This window comes from Stegostoma tigrinum, chromosome 46, assembly GCF_030684315.1.
Source record: "Stegostoma tigrinum isolate sSteTig4 chromosome 46, sSteTig4.hap1, whole genome shotgun sequence".
NCBI classification, from domain to species: domain Eukaryota; kingdom Metazoa; phylum Chordata; class Chondrichthyes; order Orectolobiformes; family Stegostomatidae; genus Stegostoma; species Stegostoma tigrinum.
The window spans coordinates 9,623,722-9,649,533 of NC_081399.1; the positions used below are offsets into that span (position 1 = coordinate 9,623,722).

The 25,812-nt window shown below is 47.3% G+C and overlaps 1 protein-coding gene across 1 annotated transcript in view; it reads left to right on the forward strand.

The window, feature by feature from the left end:
• Window positions 1-346: 346 nt before the first annotated feature.
• LOC132207399 (A disintegrin and metalloproteinase with thrombospondin motifs 5-like) overlaps window positions 347-25,812 on the forward strand; it is a 44,370-nt gene continuing 18,904 nt past the window's right edge. The window contains exons 1-3 of the mRNA XM_059642910.1: window positions 347-817; window positions 9,039-9,171; window positions 19,273-19,440. Of these exons, the coding sequence (XP_059498893.1) occupies window positions 347-817; window positions 9,039-9,171; window positions 19,273-19,440 (772 nt within the window). The remainder of the gene's footprint in view (window positions 818-9,038; window positions 9,172-19,272; window positions 19,441-25,812) is intronic.

Here is a 25,812-nt window from a genome sequence, read left to right on the forward strand (position 1 = left end):
AGAGGTGCGCGGAAGGACCGTCAGAGTTGGTGCACTGTCTTCCCAGCTCCAAGAGCCTGCGGCGTACACCGCAGATTCTGGGCAACACCTTGGTGTCTGGATTCAGCACTGTGAGACTCTTGCCAAGATCTCCCCTTTGAAACTGCAGTCCTCCCTCTTGTTTTCCTTCAGAAATTAACCTCTGATATCTCTCTCTCTCCATCCTATTTATCTTTCACTGCCTAAAGGTTTGGAGGGCTGTGCAGACTGATGCCCGATGTCCTTCTGATTTTGCGTGGAATTCTCCTGGGTTGCGTCTCTGATGCTGTGCGGGCACCTGCTCCTGCTTCCCTTGGCGCTGGCCACGATGGGGGACTGCGAGGGCTCTCGGGTCTGGGGTGGGCTGGAGGGGGCGTCGCAGTGCATGGCCATCCCAGACCTCTCACGGGAGGTTGCGGCTGTGCCAGGCTGGGTTCCCTCTGTCCCTCCCAGTGGCTCCAGGTCTCGGAAGGTGCGCTCGATCTCCAGGACACGCCATGTAGAGCTCCTGGTGGTGGCAGATTTCAGTCTGTACCAGGCGCTGGGCTCTGATATCCGCGAGTATCTGCTGGTGCTGTTCGCTGCAGCTGACCGTCTTTACCGCCACCCGTCCCTGGCCAGCGACGTGCGGCTGGCTGTGACCAGGATCCTGGTGATGCAGCACAGCAGCGAGGGCCCTGAGGTCCTGCAGGAAGCCCAGCAGACCCTGCACAACTTCTGTGAATGGCAGAGGCAGATGCGTGCAAGGCCAGAGTGGGCAGACGAGAAATATGATGCAGCCGTGCTCCTGACACGAGAGGTAGGGACCGTCGTACTGACCACGCACACTCACTCTCTCTCTCACACACACACACACACACACACACACACACACACACACACACACACACGTACACAATCACTCACACACACGTACACACTCACATACACACACACACGTACATACTCACATACACACACACACACACGTACACAGTCACACACACACGCACGCTCACTCATGCACACACTCACAGCCTCATACGCACACACGCACACTCACTCACACACTCACAGATTCACACATACGCACATGCAAGCACACACCAACGCGCGCACACACACCCACACACAAGACTCGCATACAAACATACGCACACACTCACTCACACACACTCGCATACACACACATACACACACTCATACACACACGCGCACTCACATACACACATGTACACACACATACACACACCCACATGCACACATCCACGCATACACACACAAGCACACTCACTCACAAACCCACATACAAACACACGCTCACACACATATACACACACGCATGCATACACACACAGACCCACACTCACACACATACTCACGTACACACTCACACACATGCCCAACACATATATACACATGCTGACACACACACATATATTCACACACATGTACACCCTGAAATGCACACACAGGCACACACACTACACACACACACGCCTGCACACACACACACGCACGCACACACACCCCAGAAAAGTGCGCACACACAGTAACATATTCATTCCCTCCTGAGACATTGACATACAGACACCGATGCACGGACTCACTCTCACATAGGTACATGTGCAATCACAGACATACCCACACTCTCACATTGATACATCACACACTGATACAGAAACACAGTGCACGCAACATGATATCATCAATTTAATATATTCACTTATACTGTCACACCAACAAACACTCCACACACTCACTGGTGTACAGAGGCACTAGTGCTGGCACATTATCACCTGAATACGATCTCACTGAATCATACATTTGTAATGGTATAGTCAGAGAGCTCTGTAAACTCAGCGCAACTTTCAGCTCTTTTACATGTCACTCCACCTCTCTCGTTTTGACTCTCTGTTTTACAACCTCTTTATTTCCATCAATCCAATGCTTTCACCCTCTGTCCCTCTATCCTCTGTTCCAAATGCCTCTGTACTCCGCCTCCTTCGACTGAAATCTGTACGTGTCTCTCTCACTCTCTCCTTACTGTCCTCCTGGCTTGTGTTTAATCGCTCAATCATTTAGTTCACTCTCACGGTCTCACTGTTACTGACCTGTGAACAAGTTTCGGCCACATTTCAATCGTCAAAGCATGCTCAGACATTAAAGGCTCCACAGGGAATTGAGATCCTTGAAAAAACAGTCACAACGGGCACCAGCTCTTGATTAATTGTGAACCAAAACTCACACTCCTTGAGGCACAATAATAGATCAGGCAAACAACACACCAGTTTAAAAGGACAATGAAATGTGAGGCTGGATGAACACAGCAGGTCCAGCAGCATCTCAGGAGCACAAAAGCTGGCGTTTCGGGCCTAGACCCTTCATCAGAGAGGGGGATGGGGTGAGGGTTCGGGAATAAACAGGGAGAGAGGGGGAGGCGGACCGAAGATGGAGAGAAAAGAAGATAGGTGGAGAGGAGAGTATAGGTGGGGAGGTAGGGAGGGGATAGGTCAGTCCAGAGAAGACGGACAGGTCAAGGAGGTGGGATGAGGTTAGTAGGTAGGAGATGGAGGTGCGGCTTGGGATGGGAGGAAGGGATGGGTGAGAGGAAGAACAGGTTACGGAGGCAGAGACAGTTGGACTGGTTTTGGGATGCAGTGGGTGGAGGGGAAGAGCTGGGCTGGTTGTGTGGTGCAGTGGGGGGAGGGGACGAACTGGGCTGGTTTAGGGATGCAGTAGGGGAAGGGGAGATTTTGAAGCTGGTGAAGTCCACATTGATACCATTGGGCTGCAGGGTTCCCAAGCGGAATATGAGTTGCTGTTCCTGCAACCTTCAGGTGGCATCATTGTGGCACTGCAGGAGGCCCATGATGGACATGTCATCCACAGAATGGGAGGGGGAGTGGAAATGGTTTGCGACTGGGAGGTGCAGTTGTTTATTGTGAACCGAGCAGAGGTGTTCTGCAAAGCAGTCCCCAAGCCTCCGCTTGGTTTCCCCAATGTAGAGAAAGCCACACTGGGTACAGTGGATGCAGTATACCACATTGGCAGATGTGCAGGTGAACCTCTGCTTAATGTGGAATGTCATCTTGGGGCCTGGGATAGGGGTGAGGGAGGAGGTGAGGGGGCAAGTGTAGCATTTCCTGCGGTTGCAGGGGAAGGTGCCGGGTGTGGTGGGGTTGGAGGGCAGTGTGGAGCGAACAAGGGAGTCACGGAGAGAGTGGTCTCTCTCGTGGGAGCAGATGCAGCGGAGGCGGAGGAATTGGGAATAGGGGATGGAATTTTTGCAGGAGGGTGGGTGGGAGGAGGTGTATTCTAGGTAGCTGTGCGAGTCGGTGGGCTTGAAATGGACATCAGTTACAAGCTGGTTGCCTGAGATGGAGACTGAGAGATCCAGGAAGGTGAGGGATGTGCTGGAGATGGCCCAGGTGAACTGAAGGTTGGGGTGGAAGGTGTTGGTGAAGTGGATGAACTGTTCGAGCTCCTCTGGGGAGCAAGAGGTGGCGCCGATACAGTCATCAATGTACCGGAGGAAGAGGTGGGGTTTGGGGCCTGTGTAGGTGCGGAAGAGGGACTGTTCCACGTAACCTACAAAGAGGCAGGCATAGCTGGGGCCCATGCGGGTGCCCATGGCCACCCCCTTAGTCTGTAGGAAGTGGGAGGAATCGAAAGAGAAGTTGTTGAGGGTGAGGACGAGTTCGGATGAGGGTGTCGGTGGAGGGGGACTGGTCGGGCCTGCGGGACAGGAAGAGGCGGAGGGCCTTGAGGCCATCTGCATGCGGAATGCAGGTGTATAGGGACTGGACGTCCATGGTGAAAATGAGGTGTCGGGGGCCAGGGAATTGGAAGTCCTGGAGGAGGTGGAGGGCGTGGGTGGTGTCACGGACGTAGGTAGGGAGTTCCTGGACCAAAGGGGAGAAAATGGAGTCCAGATAGGTGGAGATGAGTTCGGTGGGGCAGGAGCAGGCTGAGACGATGGGTCGACCAGGGCAGGCAGGTTTGTGGATTTTGGGAAGGAGATAGAAACGGGCCGTGCGGGGTTGGGGAACAATGAGGTTGGAGGCTGTGGGTGGGAGGTCCCCTGAGGTGATGAGGTCGTGAATGGTGTTGGAGATGATGGTTTGGTGCTCGCGTGTGGGGTCATGATCGAGGGGGCGGTAGGAGGTGGTGTCGGAGAGTTGGCGTCTGGCCTCGGCGATGTAAAGGTCAGTGCGCCATACTACCACTGCGCCACCCTTGTTTGCGGGTTTGATGGTGAGGTTGGGGTTGGAGCGGAGGGAGCGGAGGGCTGCCCGTTCTGCGGGGGAGAGGTTGGAGTGGGTGAGAGGGGTGGAGAGGTTGAGGCGGTTAATGTCTCGATGGCAGTTAGAGATGAAGAGGTCGAGGGAAGGTAGGAGGCCTGGGGGTGGTGTCCAGGAGGAGGACTTGTGTTGGAAGCGGGTGAAGGGGTCAGTGGAGGGACGGTTAGGTTCCCGGTTGAAGAAGTAGGCGTGGAGGCGAAGGCGGCGGAAAAACTGTTCTATGTCCAATCGTGACTGGTATTCGTTGATGTGCAGTTGTAGGGGGACAAAGGTGAGCCCCTTACTAAGGACTGGCCGTTCGTCCTCAGTTAGTGGGAGGTCTGGGGGGATGGTGAAGATGCGGCAGGGTTCAGTGTGGCTGTCTTCTCTGGGGTTGCTGGCTGTGGAGGTTGTGGGCAGAGCAACTTTCCCTCCACAGTGGTCCCTCATCCTCACCCCATCCCCGTCTCTGAAGGGTCTAGGCCCGAAACATCAGCTTTTGTGCTCCTGAGATGCTGCTGGGCCTGCTGTGTTCATCCAGCCTCACATTTTATTGTCTTGGAATCTTCAGCATCTGCAGTTCCCATTATCACCAGTTTAAAAGGAGTTTGACTAACATGAGACATATGCTGCGGCCCAACGGGATACTTACACTCCGTCTCTCTCAGGGAGATATCTGTACACTGACTGGTGTCTCTCAGTCCTCTCTCTCTCAGGAAGATATCTGTACACTGACTGGTGTCTCTCAGTGCCCCCTGTCTCAGGGAGATATCTGTACACTGACTGGTGTCTCTCAGTCCCCTCTCTCTCAGAGAAATATCTGTACTCTGACTGGTGTCTCTCAGTCCCCCCTCTCTCAGGAAGATATCTGTACATTGACTTGTATCTCTTAGTCCCTCTGTCAAGGAGATATCTGAACATTGACTGGTGTCTCTCAGTCCCCTCTCTGTGTCTCAGAGAAATATCTGTACTCTGACTGGTGTCTCTCAGTCCCCTCTAATTCAGGGAGATATCTGTACACTGACTGGTGTCTCTCAGTCCCTCTCTCGCAGGGAAATATCTGTACACTGACTGGTGTGTCTGAGTCCCTCTCTTAGGGAGATATCTCTGATCTGACTGGTGTCTCTCAATCCCTCTCTTGCAGGGAAATACCTGTACACTGACTCGTGTCTCTTAGTCCCTCTCTCAGGGAGATATCTGAACATTGATTGGTGTCTCTCAGTCCCCTCTCTCTCTCAGGGAGATATCTGTACACTGGCTGGTGTCTCTCAGTCCCTCTCTCGCAGGGAAATATCTGTACACTGACTGGTGTGTCTGAGTCCCTCTCTCAGGGAGATATCGGTGCACTGACTGGTGTCTCTCAATGCCCCCTCTCTCAGGAAGATAGCTGTACACTGACTGGTGTGACTGAGTCCCTCTCTCAGGGAGATATCTGTGCACTGACTGGTGTCTCTCAACCCCTCTCTTGCAGGGAAATACCTGTACACTGATTCGTGTCTCTTAGTCCCTCTCTCAGGGAGCTATCTGAACATTGTCAGGTGTCTCTCAGTCCCCTCTCTCCAATGACTGCACATCAAGTGAGGTGGTCACTCCCTATGTTAAGATCAAACAGATTTTTCGCATCGATGAACACCAGTTGTGCAGGAGCCTCCTGGGCTATGTCCCTCTCTAACAGACATACCTGTTTGGACACCGTTGGGGTGGGGAGCTAGCACTCAGCGTTACTGGCAGAAGTGGAAAGAATAAATGGAATAACAACAGCCAGGCTACAGCGTTGGGAGATTCAGTAGTAAGGGAACAGAAAGATTGCATATTGCCAGCCTGCTGCCAGGGTGTAAGATATTTCAGAGTTTCTGCAAGGACATTCTGAAGCTGGAGTATGAGCAGCCAGAGGTCATGGTATATATAGGTGCTGGTGACATAGGTTAAAACGAAAGGACAAGGTCCGACCACCAGAATATAGGGAGGGAGAAGAAAATTACAAAGTAGGATCTCCAACGTAGTAATCTCAGGCTTAGTATCAGTGCCACGTACCAGCGAGTGTAAAAATAACATTATACTGGAAGAATACATGGTTGGAGACAGAATGCGAGGGGAAATGCTTCAGATTCCTGTGTCAGATTATAAGGGAGACGATGGCTTAGTGGCACTATCTCTGGACTCCAGAGACCCACGTAACATCCCGGGGACCCGGGTTCGAATCCTGCTGTTGTGAATTCAATAAAGGTCAGGATTTAAGAGACTGCTGACGACCGTGAATCCATTGCCAATTAATGAGTCTGGTTCACCAACGTCTGACAGAAAAGGGAAATTGCTGTCCTAGATATGACTCCACACCCCCTGCAATATGGTTGACACTTAACTGCCCTCTGGGCAATGAGGGCACAGGCAATAAATGCTGTCCAGGCCAGTGACACCCTCATCCTGCGAATGAATCAAAAACAAAACAGCGATGAGGACTGGCTCTCGGGGAGGTGGGACAGCTGCAGGCAGAACCAGACCACTATGTCCGAGGGACATGTTTGCTTGTGTTCTTGATGTGAGTGTGTGTGTGTGTGTGTGTGTGTGTGTGAACACATGCGGGCAGACAGAGCAGGAATAATCAAAGGCTTAAAAACAAAGACACGCAAGGGAAGAGGCATAAGTGGAATGAAGTCAAAACCAGGGCAAGAAACAAGTCAAAGTCACATTGCAAGATAAAACTTAGATGACACACAAGGGTTAAAATTGGATATAAATTGTTATAATTTAGCTGCAAATACAGAGACATGGCTGCATTGTCACCAAAGATGGGAACTCAACACGCATTATTTCACAAGAAGAGACCAAAATGGTGGGGGAGGGGTTACCTCTGCGAGTAATGGATAAAACAATGCAATCGTGTGACAGGATCAAAGTTTTTGAGAAGATTTGTAGCTCGATTTGTGGGTGAGGTTGTAGACATGCTGGCCGAGCTGGTAGGTTTGGTTGTAAACACACAAGGGAATTCCCGGAGGCCTGGTATTCCAGCTCGAACTCCGTCGACAAACACATTGAATTAGACCCCTGCGTACAAACCACCGAGAAATAAAACCAGAAATAATACCAATCACCCAGCAAACCGAGGCAAATAAATAACAATCGGGCCAGTATACTGATGCTTCACCAGAGGCGCGCTGACGATGTTACCCAGCAGGGTGAGGTCACATTTGCAACCAAATTCACTACCTCAGCGATAATAAAATGTGAGGCTGGATGAACACAGCAGGCCAAGCAGCATCTCAGGAGCACAAAAGCTGACGTTTCAGGCCTAGACCCTTCATCAGAGAGGTGACTACCTCAGCGAGCATGTGTACAAACTCAGTAAGAGAGGTCGTTGGCTCTGAAAATCGTGATGTGGAATCGATTTGGCAGGATTTAAGAAACACCGAGGGCAGAACACCTTTTGTTGAGGGTTTTGAATGGTCCCCGAACAGTGACGCTTTCTCAGTGAGGTATCACTACACTGACTGGTGTCTCTCAGTCCCCTCTCTCTCTCTCAGGGAGATATCTGTACACTGACTGGTGTCTCTCAGTCCCCTCTTTCTCAGGGATATATCTGTACACTGACTGGTGTCTCTCAGTCCCCCCTCTCTCTCAGGGAGATATCTGTACACTGACTGGTGTCTCTCAGCCCCCTCTCTCTCAGGGAGATATCTGTACACTGACTGGTGTCTCTCAGTCCTCTCTCTCTCAGGGAGATATCTGTACACTGACTGGTGTCTCTCAGTCCCCCCTCTCTCTCAGGGAGATATCTGTACACTGACTGGTGTCTCTCAGTCCCCCCTCTCTCTCAGGGAGATATCTGTACACTGACTGGTGTCTCTCAGTCCCCTCCCTCTCAGGGAGATATCTGTACACTGACTGGTGTCTCTCAGTCCCCCCTCTCTCTCAGGGAGATATCTGTACACTGACTGGTGTCTCTCAGTCCCCTCCCTCTCAGGGATATATCTGTACACTGACTGGTGTCTCTCAGTCCCCCCTCTCTCTCAGGGAGATATCTGTACACTGACTGGTGTCTCTCAGTCCCCCCTCTCTCTCAGGGAGATATCTGTACACTGACTGGTGTCTCTCAGTCCCCTCCCTCTCAGGGAGATATCTGTACACTGACTGGTGTCTCTCAGTCCCCCCTCTCTCTCAGGGAGATATCTGTACACTGACTGGTGTCTCTCAGTCCCCTCCCTCTCAGGGATATATCTGTACACTGACTGGTGTCTCTCAGTCCCCTCTCTCTCAGGGAGATATCTGTACACTGACTGGTGTCTCTCAGTCCCCTCTCTCTCAGGGAGATATCTGTACACTGACTGGTGTCTCTCAGTCCCCCCTCTCTCTCAGGGAGATATCTGTACACTGACTGGTGTCTCTCAGTCCCCTCCCTCTCAGGGATATATCTGTACACTGACTGGTGTCTCTCAGTCCCCTCTCTCTCAGGGAGATATCTGTACACTGACTGGTGTCTCTCAGTCCCCCCTCTCTCTCTCTCAGGGAGATATCTGTACACTGACTGGTGTCTCTCAGTCCCCTCTCTCTCAGGGAGATATCTGTACACTGACTGGTGTCTCTCAGTCCCCTCTTTCTCAGAGGGATATCTGTATACTGCCTGGTGTCCATCAGTCCCTTTCCCTCAGGGTGATATCTGTAAACTGACTGTCTCTCTGTCCCTCTCTCCCTCTCTGGGGCACATTCTTTTGCAACAGTCTTTTTTCAGGAGTGAAATGAATATTTTCTATCACCCGACAGAACCTGTGCCAGGAACATTTCTGTGAGTCCTTGGGCCTGGCTCACATCGGAACTGTTTGTGAGACTAACCTCAACTGCGCAGTCATCCAAGACATTGGACTACAGAGTGCCTTCACCGTAGCTCACGAAATTGGTAATTCACTGCCGCCAATGAATCATTACTCTTGAACTGACCATGTACTATCCCTCCTGGGATGTTTGATGGGGGACAGTACAGAGGTAGCTTTACTCTGTATCTAACCCTGTGTTGTCGCTGTCCTGGGAGTGTTTGATGGGGGTACAGTGTAAGGGGAGATTTACTCTGTATCTAACCCTGTACTGTCCCTGTCCCTGGGAGTGTTTGATGGGAACAGTGTAGAGGGAGCTTGATTCTGTATCTAACCACGTGCTGTTCTTGCCCTGGGAGTTATTTCACATAGAATCTTTTCTTCTCTGATTTCCTTTCAGCCACTTGCTCCTTACGTTAAATATTCCTGCCTCCCTTCTATTTCCAACTGATCACTGCCTCTAGAATGTTACTTGTGTTCTCTATATGGAGCCTGATGCAAATACACTGCAAAATGCAACTTATCTGCCATTTCCTTATTTTCCATCATGAATTTTTCCGATTCCCTTTCTACAAGATCTGTACTCACTTTGTTAACTTTTTTCTTCCTTATATATTGACAGAACCTTGGATGACAAGAGAATTTGTGAGGTTTGTCAAAAAAACAAAGGAACCATTCATAAGGTTTAGGAGACTGAAGACAGGCAAAGACCTCAAGGAATATAAAGAAAGCAGGAAAGAACTTAAACAAGGAGTTAGGAAGGCTAAAATGGGGCCATCAAATGATTTTGACAGACAGGATTAAGGAAAATCCCAAGGCTTTTGATAGTTACACGTTCATCAAGAGGGTAGCAAGGGAAAGGGTGGGTCCACGCAATGACAAAGGAAAAAATTGATGCGTGGAGCTGAAGCATGTAGGTAGGGTTCTTAATGAATTTTTGCATCACTATTTACAAAGGAGAGGGGCATGGTGGATGGTGAGTCTCGAGAGGGGTATTTTGATTGCTGGGTTATGTCAATACAAAAAAGGAGGTGGTGTGGGGAGTTTTGGAAAGCATTAAGATAAGACACTTCCCCAGGGTCTGATGGGATCCATCTCAGAATGCTAGGGAGGCAGGCGAGAAAATGCTAGGAGGCGGCACGGTGGCTCAGTGGTCAGCACTGCAGCCTCACAGTGCTAGAGACCCGGGTTCGATTCCAGCCTCAGGTAACTGCCTGTGCGGGGTTTTCACATTCTCCCTGTGTTTGCGTGGGTTTCCTCCGGGTGCTCTGGTTTCCTCCCACAGGCCAAAGATGTGCAGGCTAGGTGGATCAGCCATGTTAAATTGCCCGTAGTGTTCAGGGGCGTGTGGGTTATAGGGGGGATGGGTCTGGGTGGGATGCTGCACGGGGCAGTGTGGACTTGTTGGGCCGAAGGGCATGTTTCCACACTGTAGGGAATCTAATCTAATCTAATCCAAAATTGCTCGAGCCTTGTATGAAATCTTTATATCCTCTTTAGGCAAAGATGAGAACCCTGACTGGAGAACAGCCAATATTGTTCCTTTGCTTAAGGGCAACAGGGATAATTAGGGAAATTGCAGACAGGTGAGCTTTAGAGTGTTAGGGAAATTATTCGAGAAGATATTTAGGGATAGGATGTAGTTATATTTGGAAAAATGTGGACTTATTAGCAACAAGTTTTGTGTAGGGGAGGTTGTGTCCTACAAGCTTGATTGAGTTTTTTGAGGAAGTGATAAAGATAATTGACAAGGGCAGGGTGGTGGATATTTTCTGCACGGACTTTAGTAAAGCCTTTGACAAGGTCCCTTATGGCAGGTTGATGCAGAAGATGAAATTACCTGGGGCCTGTGGTGATCTGGTAAGACGGACACAGCACTGGCTTGGTCATAGAAGACAGAAGACAGGAAAGCTTTTCTGATGAAGGGTCTAGGCCTGAAACGTCAGCTTTTGTGCTCCTAAGATGCTGCTTGGCCTGCTGTGTTCATCCAGCTATATACTTTGGTTATCTCTTATATGACGAGCTTCCCTTCATTGGTCAGGCCACAGAGCATAAAAATTGGCGCGTTGCCTTGCAGATGTATAGAATGTTAGTTTGGCCACATTTGGAATATTGTGTGCAGTTCTGGTGGCCACACAACCAGAAGGATATGCAAACTTTGGAGAGGGTAATGAAATGGTTTACCAGATGTTGCCTCGTTTTAGAGGGTTTTAGCTATGAGGATACATTGGAAAAGAGTTGAACATTGAAGGAATAGTGGGACAGGGGAGCACAACCTGACAAAATTACATAATTACAAGAGACCTGGATAGATTGGATGTTCAGAGTCCTTTACCCAGGGTAGAAATGTCACTTACATTGGTTTAAGGCAAAAGAGGGAAACTTTAAAGAAGCTGTGAGAGGGAAGTTTTGCTGTTACACGAAGGGTGGTGAGTGCCTGGAGTGCGCTGCCAATAAAGGTGGCTGACACAACAGCAACATTTCAAAGTCATCTTGACAGATACAAGGATAGGCAGGGAATAGAGGGATATGGACCAGGTGGAGGCAAAAGGTTTTTAGTTCAGAAAGGCGTCATGGGTTGCACAGGCTTGATTGGCCGAAGCGTCTGTTCCTGTTCTTTGTAAGAAGCCCTTTACACCTACTTTTGTATTTCTGACAAGGTTTCTAATGTACATGTATCCTTCCCTCCCGATTAGTGTGACAGTCACTCTTTGCATTTTTAAAAAATATTCTACCCAACCATCAGGCCTGTCAACCCTGCATACAAATTTTTTTTTTAAAAGTTGTTACGAGACTATCTTTAACATTTCTGGCTAACCACAGATTGTCATTCTGCTCCTTGGAATTTTTCTTCTGCATTGGAAAGAATACATTCTGCTTGTTCCAAAAATATCCCCTTAAATATCTGCCACTGCTTCTCTGCTGACGTATTCCTCTTGTCGAGTTTGCCAGCTCCACTTTCACATTCTTAGAATTCGCTTTCTTTAAAATTTAACGAAACAGTCGCGAATCTACTCCTTAGTCCCTCCCTGAATATGAAATTCAATCAATGCATTGTATTGCTGTTACCTGAAGATGACTTCACTGTGAGATGATTCATTAACCCTACCTCTTGCATAGTTCCAGAACAGGCATAACCTGCTCTCTGGTTGGCTGCAGACTATGCTGTTCCAAATAAATAACCTGAAAACATTCTACAAAAACCTCATCTAGGTCACCTTTGCTCATTGGATTTTTCCAGAATATATAAAGATTAAAATCTCATATGATTATTGCTAGCACTTTACATGACTGGTGTCTCTTAGTTCCCCCTCTCTCTCTCTCTATCTCAGGGAGATATCTGTACACTGACTGGTGTCGCTCAACCCCTCACTCTCAGGGAGATATCTGTACACTGACTGGTGTCTCTCAGTTCCCCATCTCTCAGGGAGATATCTGTACACTGACTGGTATCTCTCAGTCCCCTCTCTCTCAGGGAGACATCTGTACACTGACTGGTGTCGCTCAGTCCCCTCTCTCTCAGGGAGATATCTGTACACTGACTGGTGTCTCTCAGTCCCCCCTCTCTCTCAGGGAGATATCTGTACACTGACTGGTGTCTCTCAGTCCCCTCTCTCTCAGGGAGATATCTGTACACTGACTGGTGTCTCTCAGTTCCTCTCTGTCAGGGAGATATCTGTACAGTGACTGGTGTCTCTCAGTCCCCTCTCTCTCTCAGGGGGATACTGTACACCGACTGGTGTCTCTCAGTCCTCTCTCTCAGGGAGATATCTGTACACTGACTGGTGTCTGTTAGTGCCTCTCTGTCAGGGAGATATCTGTACACTGACAGGTGTCTCTCAGTCCCCTCTCTCTCTCAGGGAGATATATGTACACTGACAGGTGTCTCTCAGTCCCCTCTCTCTCAGAGAGATATCTGTACACTGACTGGTGTCTCGTTGTCTTGGATGGGGATGAATTTGTAAAAAATATGCTCAAGAAAATTTTCTTTATCAATATGTAGCTGTACCTACACAGATGGAGCTAAACATGACCTTCTCTGAGGAAAAAAGGCAGGGCAAATGACTGCTGTGTGAGTGGGACAGCACTTTGGGACCGGTGGTCATAATTCTATTTTTTGAAATAGTTACGGAAAAGGATGGCTCTTATTTGTATAGTTCTTAATTGGAGATTGCAAATTTCAATGGTATGAGACATGAACTTTCAAACTTGATTGGAGTAGACTGTTTGTAGGTAAATGGACGACTGGCAAGCGGGAGGATTTCAAAAGTGAGATAACAAGAGTTCAAAGACAGTGTGTTCCTGTTAGAATTAAGGATAACGCTGTTAGGAGTTGGAAATAATGGATGAATAAAGAGATTGAGGCTGCTGGGATCAAGTGGAATCTCTTGAAAAGTATAAGGGATGTAGAGGCATTCTTAAGAAAGAAATCAGGAGGGCAAAAGGAGGACATGAGATAGTTTTGGCAGACAAACTTAAGGATAATCCAAAGATATTCTACAAGTGCATTACAGCGAAACAGCAAGTCAGGAGACAATACGGCCCCTTAAAGATCAACAAGGTCGTCTATGGGTGGAACCACAGGAGATGGGGGAGATACTAGACAAATATTTCACATCATATTTACTACGGAGAAAGGCATGTAGGGCTAGGGAACTCAGGGAAATAAATACTGATGCCTTGAAAACAGTTCACATCACAGAAGAAGAGGTATTGAAGTTCTTAATAACCACATAAAGGTGATATATCTCTGGGGCCTGATCCTGTATCCCAGGATATTGTGGGAAGCTAGGGAAGCAATTGCAGGGTTCCTAGCAGAGATATTTGTGTCATGGACAGCCACAGGTAAGGTGCCAGTGGACTGGAGGGGTGCTAATGTTGTGCCGTTATTTAAGAAAGGCTGTTAAAAAAAAGATTGGGAAGTATAAACTGGTGAGTTTGTCGTCAGTGGTTGGTAAGTTATTGGAGGGGATTCTGAGAGATAGGATTTACACATTTGGGAAGGCAAGGACTGATTAGGGACAGTGAGCTTGGCTTTGTGTATGGAAAATCAAGTCTCACAAACTTGTTTGACTTTTTTGAGGATGTCAAAAGACAGATGAGGGTAGGGCATTAGACATTGTCTACATGGACATTATTTAAGCCTTTGACAAGGTTCTGCATGGTAGATGAATTGGTAAAGTTAGATCACCATGAGGTTCAGGGAGACCTTGCCAATTGGATTCAAAATTGGCTTAATGGTTGGAGACAGAGGTTGGTGATGGGGGTGCTATTCATCAGACTGTGACCAATGATGTTCCGCAGGGATCTATACTGGGTCCACTGTTGTTTGGATGAGAATAATTTGGCTGAGAACTTAGGAGGCACGGTTTATAAATTTATGGATGACACCAAAACTGATGGTATAGTTGACAGTAAAGAAGGCTATCTAAGATAATAAAGGCATCTTGATCAATTAAGCCAATGGGCTGAAGAATGGCAGTTGGAGTTTAATTTGGGTAAATGTGAGGTATTGCATTTTGGGAAAACAAACAAGGGCAGGAACTATACAATTAATGGTAGTGCCCTGGGTAGCGTTGTCAAACAGAGACACCTCAGGGTTCAAGTACACAGTTCTTTGAAAGTTGCATCGCAGGTAGACAGGGTGATTAAGAAGTTGTTTAGCACACTTGCCTTCATTGATCAGACCACTGTGTACGAGTTGGAATGTTGTTGTTGAGGTTGTACAATATGTTTGTGAGGCTATTTTTGGAGTACTGTGTGCAGTTCTGATCGCACTGCTATAGGAAGCATATGATTAAATTGGAGAGGGTTCAGAAAAGGTTTACCAGGGTCTTAACGGAACAGGAGTGTTTCAGTTATAAAGAGAGGCTGGATAGACTGGGACATTTTTCACTGGCGGCAAAAAATGGTGGGGTGACCTTAGAGGTTTATAAAATCATGAGGGACATGGATAAGGTGAATGCAAGAGTTCAAAACTGTAGGGCATATCTTTAAGGTGAGAGGAGAAGGAATTAAAAGGGACCTGAGGGGAATCTTTTTTCACACAGAGGGTGGTCTGTGTATGGAATGAACTGCCAGTGGAGGAGGTAGATGCTGGGACAGTTACAATATTTAAAAGACACTTGGATAGGTTCATGGATAGGAAAGGTTGAGAGAGCTTTGGGCCAAATACAGGCAAATGTGTCTAGTTTAAGCTTGGGAAACCTGGCCAGCAATCATGAGTTGGACTGAAGGTTGGTTTCTGTGCTGTATGACTCTCTCTCAGGGAGATATCTGTACACTGACTAGTGTCTCTCGCTCTCTCTCTCTCAGGGAGATATCTGTACACTGACTGGTGTCTCTCAGTCCCCCCTCTCTCAGGGAGATATCTGTACACTGTCTGGTGTCTCTCAGTCCACTCTCTCTCTCTCAGGGAGATATGTGTACACTGACTGGTGTCTCTCAGTCCCCTCTCTCTATCAGGGAGATATCTGTACACTGACTGGTGTCTCTCAGTCCCCTCTCTCTCTCAGGGAGATATCTGTACACTGACTGGTGTCTCTCAGTCCCCTCTCTCTCACAGGGAGATATCTGTACACTGACTGGTGTCTCTCAGTCCACTCTCTCTCTCTCAGGGAGATATCTGTACACTGACTGGTGTCTCTCAGTCCCCCCTCTCTCTCAGGGAGATATCTGTACACTGACTGGTGTCTCTCAGTCCACTCTCTCTCTCTCAGGGAGATATCTGTACACTGACTGGTGTCTCTCAGTCCCCCCTCTCTCTCAGGGAGATATCTGTACACTGACTGGTGTCTCTCAGTCCCCTCTCTCTCTCAGGGAGATATCTGTACACTGACTGGTGTCTCTCAGTCCCCTCTCTCTCACAGGGAGATATCTGTACACTGACTGGTGTCTCTGAGTCCACTTTCTCTCTCTCAGGGAGATATCTGTTCACTGACTGGTATCTCTCAGTCCCCCTCTCTCTCAGGGAGATATCTGTACACTGAGTGGTATCTCTCAGTCCCCCTCTCTCTCAGGGAGATATCTGTATCCTGACTTGTATAGATAGTGTAGATGATAGCATAAACCTACACAGGGATATTGACAGACTAAGTGAATAGGCAAAACTATAGGCAGGTGGAGTTAAACGCCAGCAATTGTGAAGTTATCCACTTTGAACCGAAAAATGATCGGGGTACTTTCCAGATGGTATGAAGTTAAATACAATGGATGTCCAAACAGACTTAGGTGTTTAAGTGCATAGATGTCTAAAACTGTCTCGGGCAGGTACAGAAAATATCAGAGGACTGAAGTACAAAGATGCAAAGGTTATACTGAAGTTATACAAAACCCTGGTTAGATCCCACTTAAGGTACAATGAGCGGATCTAGGTACCACACCGTACGAAGGAAATTTCAGGTTATGTTATCAGGACAGATTATTAAAATTAGGCCTGCTTTTTATAGAGTTTAAAAGTTTAACAGGTGATCTGATCAAAGTCTTCAAGATATTAACAGGAAACAATGGGTTAGGTAAATGACACCCAGAGGTCTGGAGATTCGAGACGGAGAGGGAGCAGAGTCTGAGAAATAGGGCCAGATCATTCCGGAGAGATGTTAGGAATCACTTTGACACATCAAGGGTGGGAGAGATTAGGAACTCTCTTCCACACACACCAGTGGATGCTGGGTCAGTTGCTCACTTTAAAGCTGGGATCGATAAATTTTTGTTAAGTAAAGGTATTAAGGGATCTGGGTGAAAGGCAGATGTATGGAGTCAGGCCACAGATCAAACACTTGAATGGTGAAACAGGCTCAAGGGGCTGAACGGCCTACTCCTGTTCCTATGACCACGTGCTATAGGTACAGCTTTGCTTTTGGTTTAAAACGATAAAGGGAGCTTTACTCTGCTTGTAACCTTTTGCTGTGTCTGTCATGGCAGCTTTGACACGGACACTGCAGACGGAGCTTTACTCTGTACTGAATCCCATGCTGTACTTGTCCTGGGAGTGTTTGATTGGGACAGCATTATTTTATTTTCAGTTTTCTCGGAGTAGAAATAGCTTTACTCGCTTTCTAACTCCATGTCCTACCTGTCATAGAGTCATAGAACACAGAAACGGATCCTTTGGTCCAATTTACCAATGCTGACCAGATATCTGAAATTAATCTCGTCTGATTTGCCAGCATCTGGCCCATATCCCTCTAAACCCTTCCTATTCATATACCCATCCAAATGCCTCTTGAATGTTGTCAATGTACCAGCCTCCACCACCTCCTCTGGCAGCTCCTTCCATACACACCACCCTCTGCGTGAAAAAGTTGTCCCCTAGGTCCCTATTAAATTTTTCCCTGCCACCTTTAACCTGTGCCCTCCAGCTTGAACTGCCCTATCCTGGGGAAGAGACCTTGTCTATTTATCCAATCCCATGCCCCATCCCTCAGTTTCTGATGCTCCAGGGAAAATAGCCCCAGTTTATTCAGCCGTCCAGTCCCAGCAACATCCTTGTAAATCTTTTCTGAACACTTTCAAGCTTTTGTTCATAGAGGCTGTGCTTCCTAGATCTCCTCCAAATTAATTGCTCCTCACTTTAAATCCTTGACTTGGACACATCTGTCATGGCGAAAGACATTTTCACAATCTACTCTGTCTATGCCTCTCCTAATTTTGTATATGTCAAGCAAACAACATCACTCTGCCCCCGCACTCACACTCCTAGCCTCCTCTGGTCCAAGGAAAACAAACCCAGCCTCGCCAGTTTCTCCTCACAGTCACAGGGAGCTTTACTCTGTATGTAACCCTCTGCTCTCCCTACCCTGGGAGTGTTTGATGGGGGACAGTGTAGAGGAAGCTTCACTCTGCATTGGACCTCGTGCTGTCCCTGTCCTGGGAGTGTTTGATGGGGGACAGTGTAGAGGAAGCTTCACTCTGCATTGGACCTCGTGCTCTCCCTACCCTGGGAGTGTTTGATGGGGGACAGTGTACAGGAAGCTTCACTCTGCATTGGACCTAGTGCTGTCCCTGCCCTGGGAGTGTTTGATGGGGGACAGTGTAGAGGAAGCTTCACTCTGCATTGGACCTCGTGCTCTCCCTACCCTGGGAGTGTTTGATGGGGGACAGTGTAGAGGATGCTTCACTCTGCATTGGACCTCGTGCTGTCCCTGCCCTGGGAGTGTTTGATGGGGGACAGTGTACAGGAAGCTTCACTCTGCATTGGACCTCGTGCTGTCCCTGCCCTGGGAGTGTTTGATGGGGGACAGCGTACAGGAAGCTTCACTCTGCATTGGACCTCGTGCTGTCCCTGTCCCTGGGAATAAGAAACTGAAAGAACTGCGGGTGCTGTAAATCAAAAACAAGCACAGATATCGCTGGAAAAGCTCTGGAGGTCTAGCAGCACCTGAGAAGACAGATCAGAGGTTCTAAGGAAGGCTCAGTGGGCCCGAAACATTACCTCAGATGTCAGACCTGCTGAGCTTGTCCAGCGATTTCCATGTTTGTTCCTGTCCTCGGAGTGTTTGTTTGTGACAGTGTAGAGGGAGCTTTACTCTGTATATAACCCTGTGTTGTCCCTGTCCTGGGAGTGTTTGATGGGGGACAGTGTAAAGGGAGCTTTACTCTGTATATAACCCTGTGTTGTCCCTGTCCTGGGAGTGTTTGATGGGGGACAGTGTAGAGAGAGCTTTACTTTGTATATAACCCTGTGTTGTCCCTGTCCTGGGAGTGTTTGATGGGGGACAGTGTAGAGGGAGCTTTACTCTGTATATAACCCTGTGTTGTCCCTGTCCTGGGAGTGTTTGATGGGGGACAGTGTAAAGGGAGCTTTACTCTGTATATAACCCTGTGTTGTCCCTGTCCTGGGAGTGTTTGATGGGGGACAGTGTAGAGAGAGCTTTACTTTGTATATAACCCTGTGTTGTCCCTGTCCTGGGAGTGTTTGATGGGGGACAGTGTAGAGGGAGCTTTACTCTGTATCTAACCCCATACTGTCCCTGTCCCTGGAAGTGTTTGATGGGGGGACAGTGTAGAGTGAGTTTTACTCTGTATCTAACACCGTGCTGTCCCTGTCCTGGCAGTGTTTGATGAGGGATAGTGTTGAGTGAGCTTTACTCTGTGTAGAATCCTGTGTTGTCCCTGACCTGGCAGTGTTTGATGGGGACTGTTGAAGCCTCTAACTAATTGGCCTCCTCTTTACTTTGAATCTTCAGGGCATCTCCTTGGTATGCCGCACGACAGTTCAGATATCTGTACACAAGTCGGGGAGCTGCCAAGTTCCAATCAGATGATGTCGAACATGTTGACACGGATCGATTACTCTGAACCCTGGTCCAAGTGCAGCAGTAAACTTTCTCTGGGCTTCTTCGAAAGTGGACGAGGTGGGTGGACTCATCACAACATTCTACAGTACATCCAACCGATCAAAGTGACTCCATCTGGTTTGTTTTGGGAACAGCTTCAGCATGCATTCCCAATCATTGGCCACTTCTTGGTTCCCCTGGCTAGGCTTGGAACGGGACACCAAGTTTACAAATCTCCCCGAAATAGGAGCAGAAGTAGGCCTTTTGGCCCCTCAAGTCTTCTCCACCATTCAATAAGATCACAGCTGATCAGCTTACGGTCCAAATTCCATATTATCACTGAGTACACCCCTCCAAATTCCCATTAATCTTTTGCTCTTTTCCCTGACATGAACCTATCCACCTCCGACTCAAGAATATTCAATGGCAGACAATTGTGAGGTTGGACAATGCTCCGAGAGGGAAGAAATTCTCCTTCTCCCTGCCCTGAGAGGGTAAGCCTGAATTTGAAACTGGCACCTTCCCAGTTTGAACCACACGAGGAAACATCCTTTCACTTTGTTGAGACCATTCAGGATCTTAAGCGCTTCAAAACTAGTCACTCCTCCATGTTCTGAACTCCAGTGCAAACGAGCCAAGTCCATCCAACCTTTGCTCTGAAGTCTATGTGCTCCCTTCTACTGAACCTTACACAGCTTCGCTAGAGGTAAGTCTGCCACGATGCCTCCCCATGTCAACTACTCGTGGAATTTGGAGGAATTTTCTTTCTCATCTAGACCTGCAAGGTCTAGCCTCCCCACTGGCAAACAGGCAATGCCTGGTCCTCTTGAACCAATTGCCCGGTCGGGATGAATATGCCGGGTGCCGTGTGGACATCTTGAGGGAGCCATAGAGTCATAAAGCATGGAAACAGATCCTTTGGTCCAGCCAGTCCCAAATCAAACCATAATCCCAAACTAAACGAGTCCTACTTGCCTACGCCTAGCCCATGTACCTCCAAACATTTCTTATTCATGTATTAATCTAAATGTATTTTAAATGTTATAACTGTACTCACATCTGACACTCCCTGTGGATGTTCATTACACACAAAAACCACTTGTAAAAAAAATTGCCCCCTTGTCTTTTTTTAAAATCTTTCTTGTCTCACCTTAAAATTATGTCACCTAGTCTTGAAATTCCCCACCCTAGGGAAAAGGCATCTGTCATTTACCTTATCTATAACCCTCACTATTTTACAAACCTCTATAAGGTCACCTCCCACCATCCTATGTTCGAGTGAAAAAAGTCCCAACCTATCCATATAATTCAAACTCTTAATTTCCAGCAACATCTTGGTAAATCTCTTCTGAGCCCTCTTCAACTTAATAATGTCGTTTCTAAAGCAGGGTGACCACAACTGGATGCAGTACTTCAGAACAGGCCTCACCAATGTCCCATATAACCTCAACATGATGCCCCAACTCCTGTATGCAAAGGTCTGAGCAATGAAGACAAGCATGCTAAATAGTCAAAGGCTGAGAGAACAAACCCTAACAAAAATGCAAGAGCGGTGCCTGGACAGACAGATGCCTGAGTAGGTCATCACTGCAGTGTTGTTGCAACTGTGCAAAGCACTGGTGAGACAGTTCTGGCCGCTTTGCTTGGGGAAGGATGCAATTGGAAGCGGTTCAGAGAAGGTTCACTAGACTGATTGCAGAGATGGAAGTCTTGCCTTACAAACAGTGATTACTTACACTCTCTGGAGTTCAGAAGAATGAGAGGAGATCTAATTGAGATATAGAAGGTGCTAAAGGGGTTTGGTAAAGTAGACTTGGAAAAGATGCAGGGCAATAGAGAGGTCACAGTTCTGGGATTGGGGATGGGAACAGATATAAAACAGCAAGGAGGAGAAATTACTTCTCTCAAAGGGTCACAAACCTGTGGAATTCATTCCTCCAGAGTGCGGTGGATGCAGGGCAACTGAATAAATTTAGGGAGACAATATTTTTTATTAGTAATAGATTAAAGGATTATGGGGGGTCGGCACAAAAGTAGAGTTGAGGCCGAAATGATATCAGCCATGATTATATTAAATGTCAGAACAGGCTCGAGGGGCTGGGTAGCCTACTTCCACTCTTAATCCTCCTGCTACATTCTCCGGCAATCCCAGCAACCAGTCCAATGTAAACCTTGTCATTCACATTATATTCATCCCGACCGGGCAATTGGTTCAAGAGGACCAGGCTATGCCACCATTTACTGCCCATCCCTTGAACTGAGTGGCTTGCTCAGGCCACTTCAGAAGGAAGTGAAAAGTTAATCCCATTGACGTAGGTCTGGAGTCACAAATAGGCCAAAGATGGTTGCCATATTTGACACAGAGAATGACCAGCTAAAGCATGGCAAGACAGATACAGGATAAAAGTCTGAGGTTGTAAAACCAAAGTAATGCCTCCGGATTTAGTTGCCTCAGCTACATTTGATCCATTTTCAGGGGACTTTGATGAAGGGCTTAACAGTATGGTAGCCAAGTGTATCAACAATACAATGGTAAGTAAGAAAGCTAGTTGTGAGGAGAACAAGAAGAGGTATGGATAAGTTATTGTTATGGCATAGTGTTTTTTAAATGCTAATTGGGAAGCGTAGATGTACCAAGGCACCTGAATGTCCTTGTCCACTACTCAATGAAAGTAAACAGGTAAGTGCGGCAAGCAATTAGAATAGCAAATGGTATAACAGCCTCCATTGTAAGAGGATTTGAGTTCAGACTTAGGGATGTCTTACCGCAGTTATACAGAGCCTTGGTGAGACAGTATTTGCAATATGACTTGCCTCTCTATCTATGGTAAGATGTACTTGCATAGAGGGAGTGCAGCAGATGTTCACTCGGCTAATACCAGGGATGACATGCAATGAGGAGAGATTGATTCCACTGGGCCGCTATTCAATGGAGTTTAGAGGAATGAGAAGGGATCTGATTGAAATGTATAAAATTCAAACAGGGCTGGACAAAGTAGATGCAGGGGGATGTTTTCCCCGGTTGGGGAATCTAGACAATAGACAATAGGTGCTGGAGTAGGCCATTCGGCCCTTCGAGCCAGCACCACCATTCATTATGATCATGGCTGATCATCCACAATCAGTATCCTGTTCCTGCCTTATCCCCATAACCCTTGATTTCACTATCTTTAACAGCTTTATCTATCTCTTTCTTGAAAGTATCCAGAGAGTTGGCCTCCACTGCCTTCTGGGGCAGAGCATTCCATATATCCACCATTCTCTGGGTGAAGAAGTTTTTCCTCAACTCTGTTCTAAATGGCCTACCCCTTATTTTTAAACAGTGTCCTCTGGTTCTGGACTCACCCATCAGCGGAAACATGTTTCCTGCCTCCAGAGTGTCCAATCCCTTAATAATCTTATATGCCTCAATCAGATCCCCTCTCATCTTTCTAAACTCATGTGTACACAAGCCCAGTCGCTCCAATCTAGAACCAGAAGTAAAAAAATCTTTGTATATGAAGTAAACCATGGGGTAAGAAAACATTTCATCACTGGAAGGGTAGAGAACCTGTGGAATTCCCTAGCATCGAAGGCTGTGGAGGTCAAGTCACTGAAAGTATTCAAAAAAAAGCTAACTGTATCTTTTAGATATTAAAGACATCTAGGGAGATGGGGAGCAAACAGGAGTATGGCAATGAGAGAGGATCAGCCATGCTGATAATAAAATGTGAGGCTAGATGAACACAGCAGGCCAAGCAGCATCTCAGGAGCACAAAAGCTGACGTTTCGGGCCTAGACCCTTCATCAGAGAGGGGGATGGGGGGAGGGAACTAAGCAACATCAGCCATGCTGATGTTGCTTAGTTGAACAGGTCCAAAGGTCTGAATGACCTTCTCCTGCTCCTTGTTTTGATGATTAAGTGAATGGGAAGCAGTTACACAAGTGGAGTAATATTTTAGAGGTAGTGAGGTTGTCCACTCTAGCAGGAACTTGGAATATTATTTATATGAAGTTAGCTTGTACCATGTTGCAGGGCAGAGGGATCTGGGTGTAATTCAATTTGATTTATTATTGTCACATGTACCTAGGTACAGGAGAAAGTTTTATTTTGTGTGCAGCACAGGCAGATCATAACACAAAGTACATTAGGGTAATGAACATAGTGAGGAATATAATATTATGGTTAAGAAGGTAAACAAAGAGCAAAATCAATATTAAATTTAAAATTTGGTGGTAAAAAGAACCACATAAATCTAGTTCACAAATGCAGCAAGTAATTTGGAAGGCAAATAAAATATTGGTGTTTACTATGGAGAGGAATAGAAAAATGGGGACATCTTGCTGCATTAGTACAGGGCATTAGTACAGTGTACAATTCTGGTCTCCTTCTAGACAGAGGAATATATTTGTCCCAGGAACAGGTCAGAGAAGGTTCCCTAGGCTGATTCCTGGAAATGAAAAGTTTGCTTTATGGGAAAGGATTCAGTCTTTACTCAATGGAGTTTGGAAGAATGAAAGAGGATCATTTGGAAACTGCTAAGATGCAGAGAGGGATGGATGCTGACAGGATCTTTCCTCTCATTCTGGAACAGAAAGGGATGCTCCATTAAATACAGGGCTGAGGAGGAGTTTCTTCTCTCTGAGGGTGGGGATTCTGTGCAATTCTGTATCAGTGGAGATTGAGTTACTCAATATGTTCAAGGCTGAGTTAGGTAGATTATCTGTGTGTGTCTGTGTATGTGTATAAGGAAAATAGAATTAAGACCACAACCAGATCAGCCACTATCTTATTATGGTACATCTGCCTCAAGGGGTTGAATGGTCTACTCCTGCTATTGTTTATACGATCTGGATGATTTCAAAGGAAAGACCTGAGAGCATGGTGGCCTCAAGCTCAGTATGTTCTTGGATAGAAACACCTCACCCTCCTCATTAACAGCTTAGAGCAAGTCGTCACACCCATCTCTCAACTCAAATGGGGCCTATTAACCCCAGGGGTATCCTCCAATGCTGTTGTCAACTGTAAAGGACTGTTTTCCTGAGGACATTACTAGCAGCAGGATCCCCACTGTCAATACACTCTGGGGCTGTGTTAGGGTGAGTTGAGGGGGGGAAGAGGCGGGGGTCTGATCTTTAACACAATAGTGGGTGCAGACCATGATGTGGTCCATGACACAGCCTCATCAAGAGAAAATGACAACAGAGATTGTTTGAGCTCAGAGGACACCACCAGCTCTGTGTCATCAACGCCTTACTGTCGGAAGAAAGGTTGCTCCTGGAGACACCCAGGGTCAAGAACCTGATCAATGCCATCATGATGCTCTGAACAGCACCGACTGTGATCCACATCACTCTCTGGTACATATCGGGCTAGTGCACAGGTGCAGCAAGCTAACAGGAAGGCAGATGGCATGATGGTCTTTATCACAAAGGAAGCTGTGTGCACAGTCCTGCTGCAATTGTTTACAGCTTTGCTGAGACCACACCGGGAGTCTAGGCAGACTTGGTCCCCTTGTCTAAGAAGGATAGACTAGCTGTAGCGGGTGCTCAGTGGCAATTCACCTGACTGATTTCTGAGATGGTGGGATAGAAAGCAAGATCGAGGCAATGGATTCCGTACTCCTATAAGTTTTGAAGAATGAGCGGTGATCTCATTGAAAGTTACAACGTTCCCATGGGTGAATGTTGATGTTTCATGCCTGGCCAGTGAGTGTAAACCCACAGGGAGAGAGTCTCAGAATAAGGTGCAGGCCACATAAAATGGAGGAATCTCTTCAGAGGGTGAAGATGTTTTGGAATTCTCAAGCCCAGACAGATGAGGAAACTCAGTTTTTACGTATACTCAAGGCAACGAAAATAAAGGCATCAAGAGATGTGGGGATTGATACATTTTGAGATAGTAAAGACATCAAGGGACATGGATATCGAAGCTGCAGTCTAGTCAAACTGTTCACTCAATTGCTAGGGCCAAAACGCCAAGGTATTAACCACCCGAACTTTCTACAGAAGACGGGGCCAGTGACCTTGTTTGAGAAAGTGGGCCATCCTGGCTGAACTTATCCGACCTGAAATCCAGTGCATTTTCAGAACTAAACAATCAATAATCGACACGGTACCCCAGTGTCCGGCAGTCACAAGGGAATAAAAGGAGAGGCCTCTACGCACTGCCTTCAGTGATCTCAGCACAAGGTATGCTGCTGCGAAAGAGGAGGCCACTGATTTAAGCTGCTGGAAGGAACTGGCTAAGGATGGTCCATGTGATTGTTTTGTTCCACGACAAAGAACAGCAAACTCACGACTGGGTCAGACATCCCTGATCATTCAGATCCCACCACCAAAGCATGGCCAAGCAGGATGTCAAGATGGAGGGCATTAGAACTAGTAACTAGAAGACAGAGCCTTGATCTCCACAGTATGACAGTTTGGAAGATGGTAGGCAGAGGTGAGACAAGGAAAAACCAGAAAGCT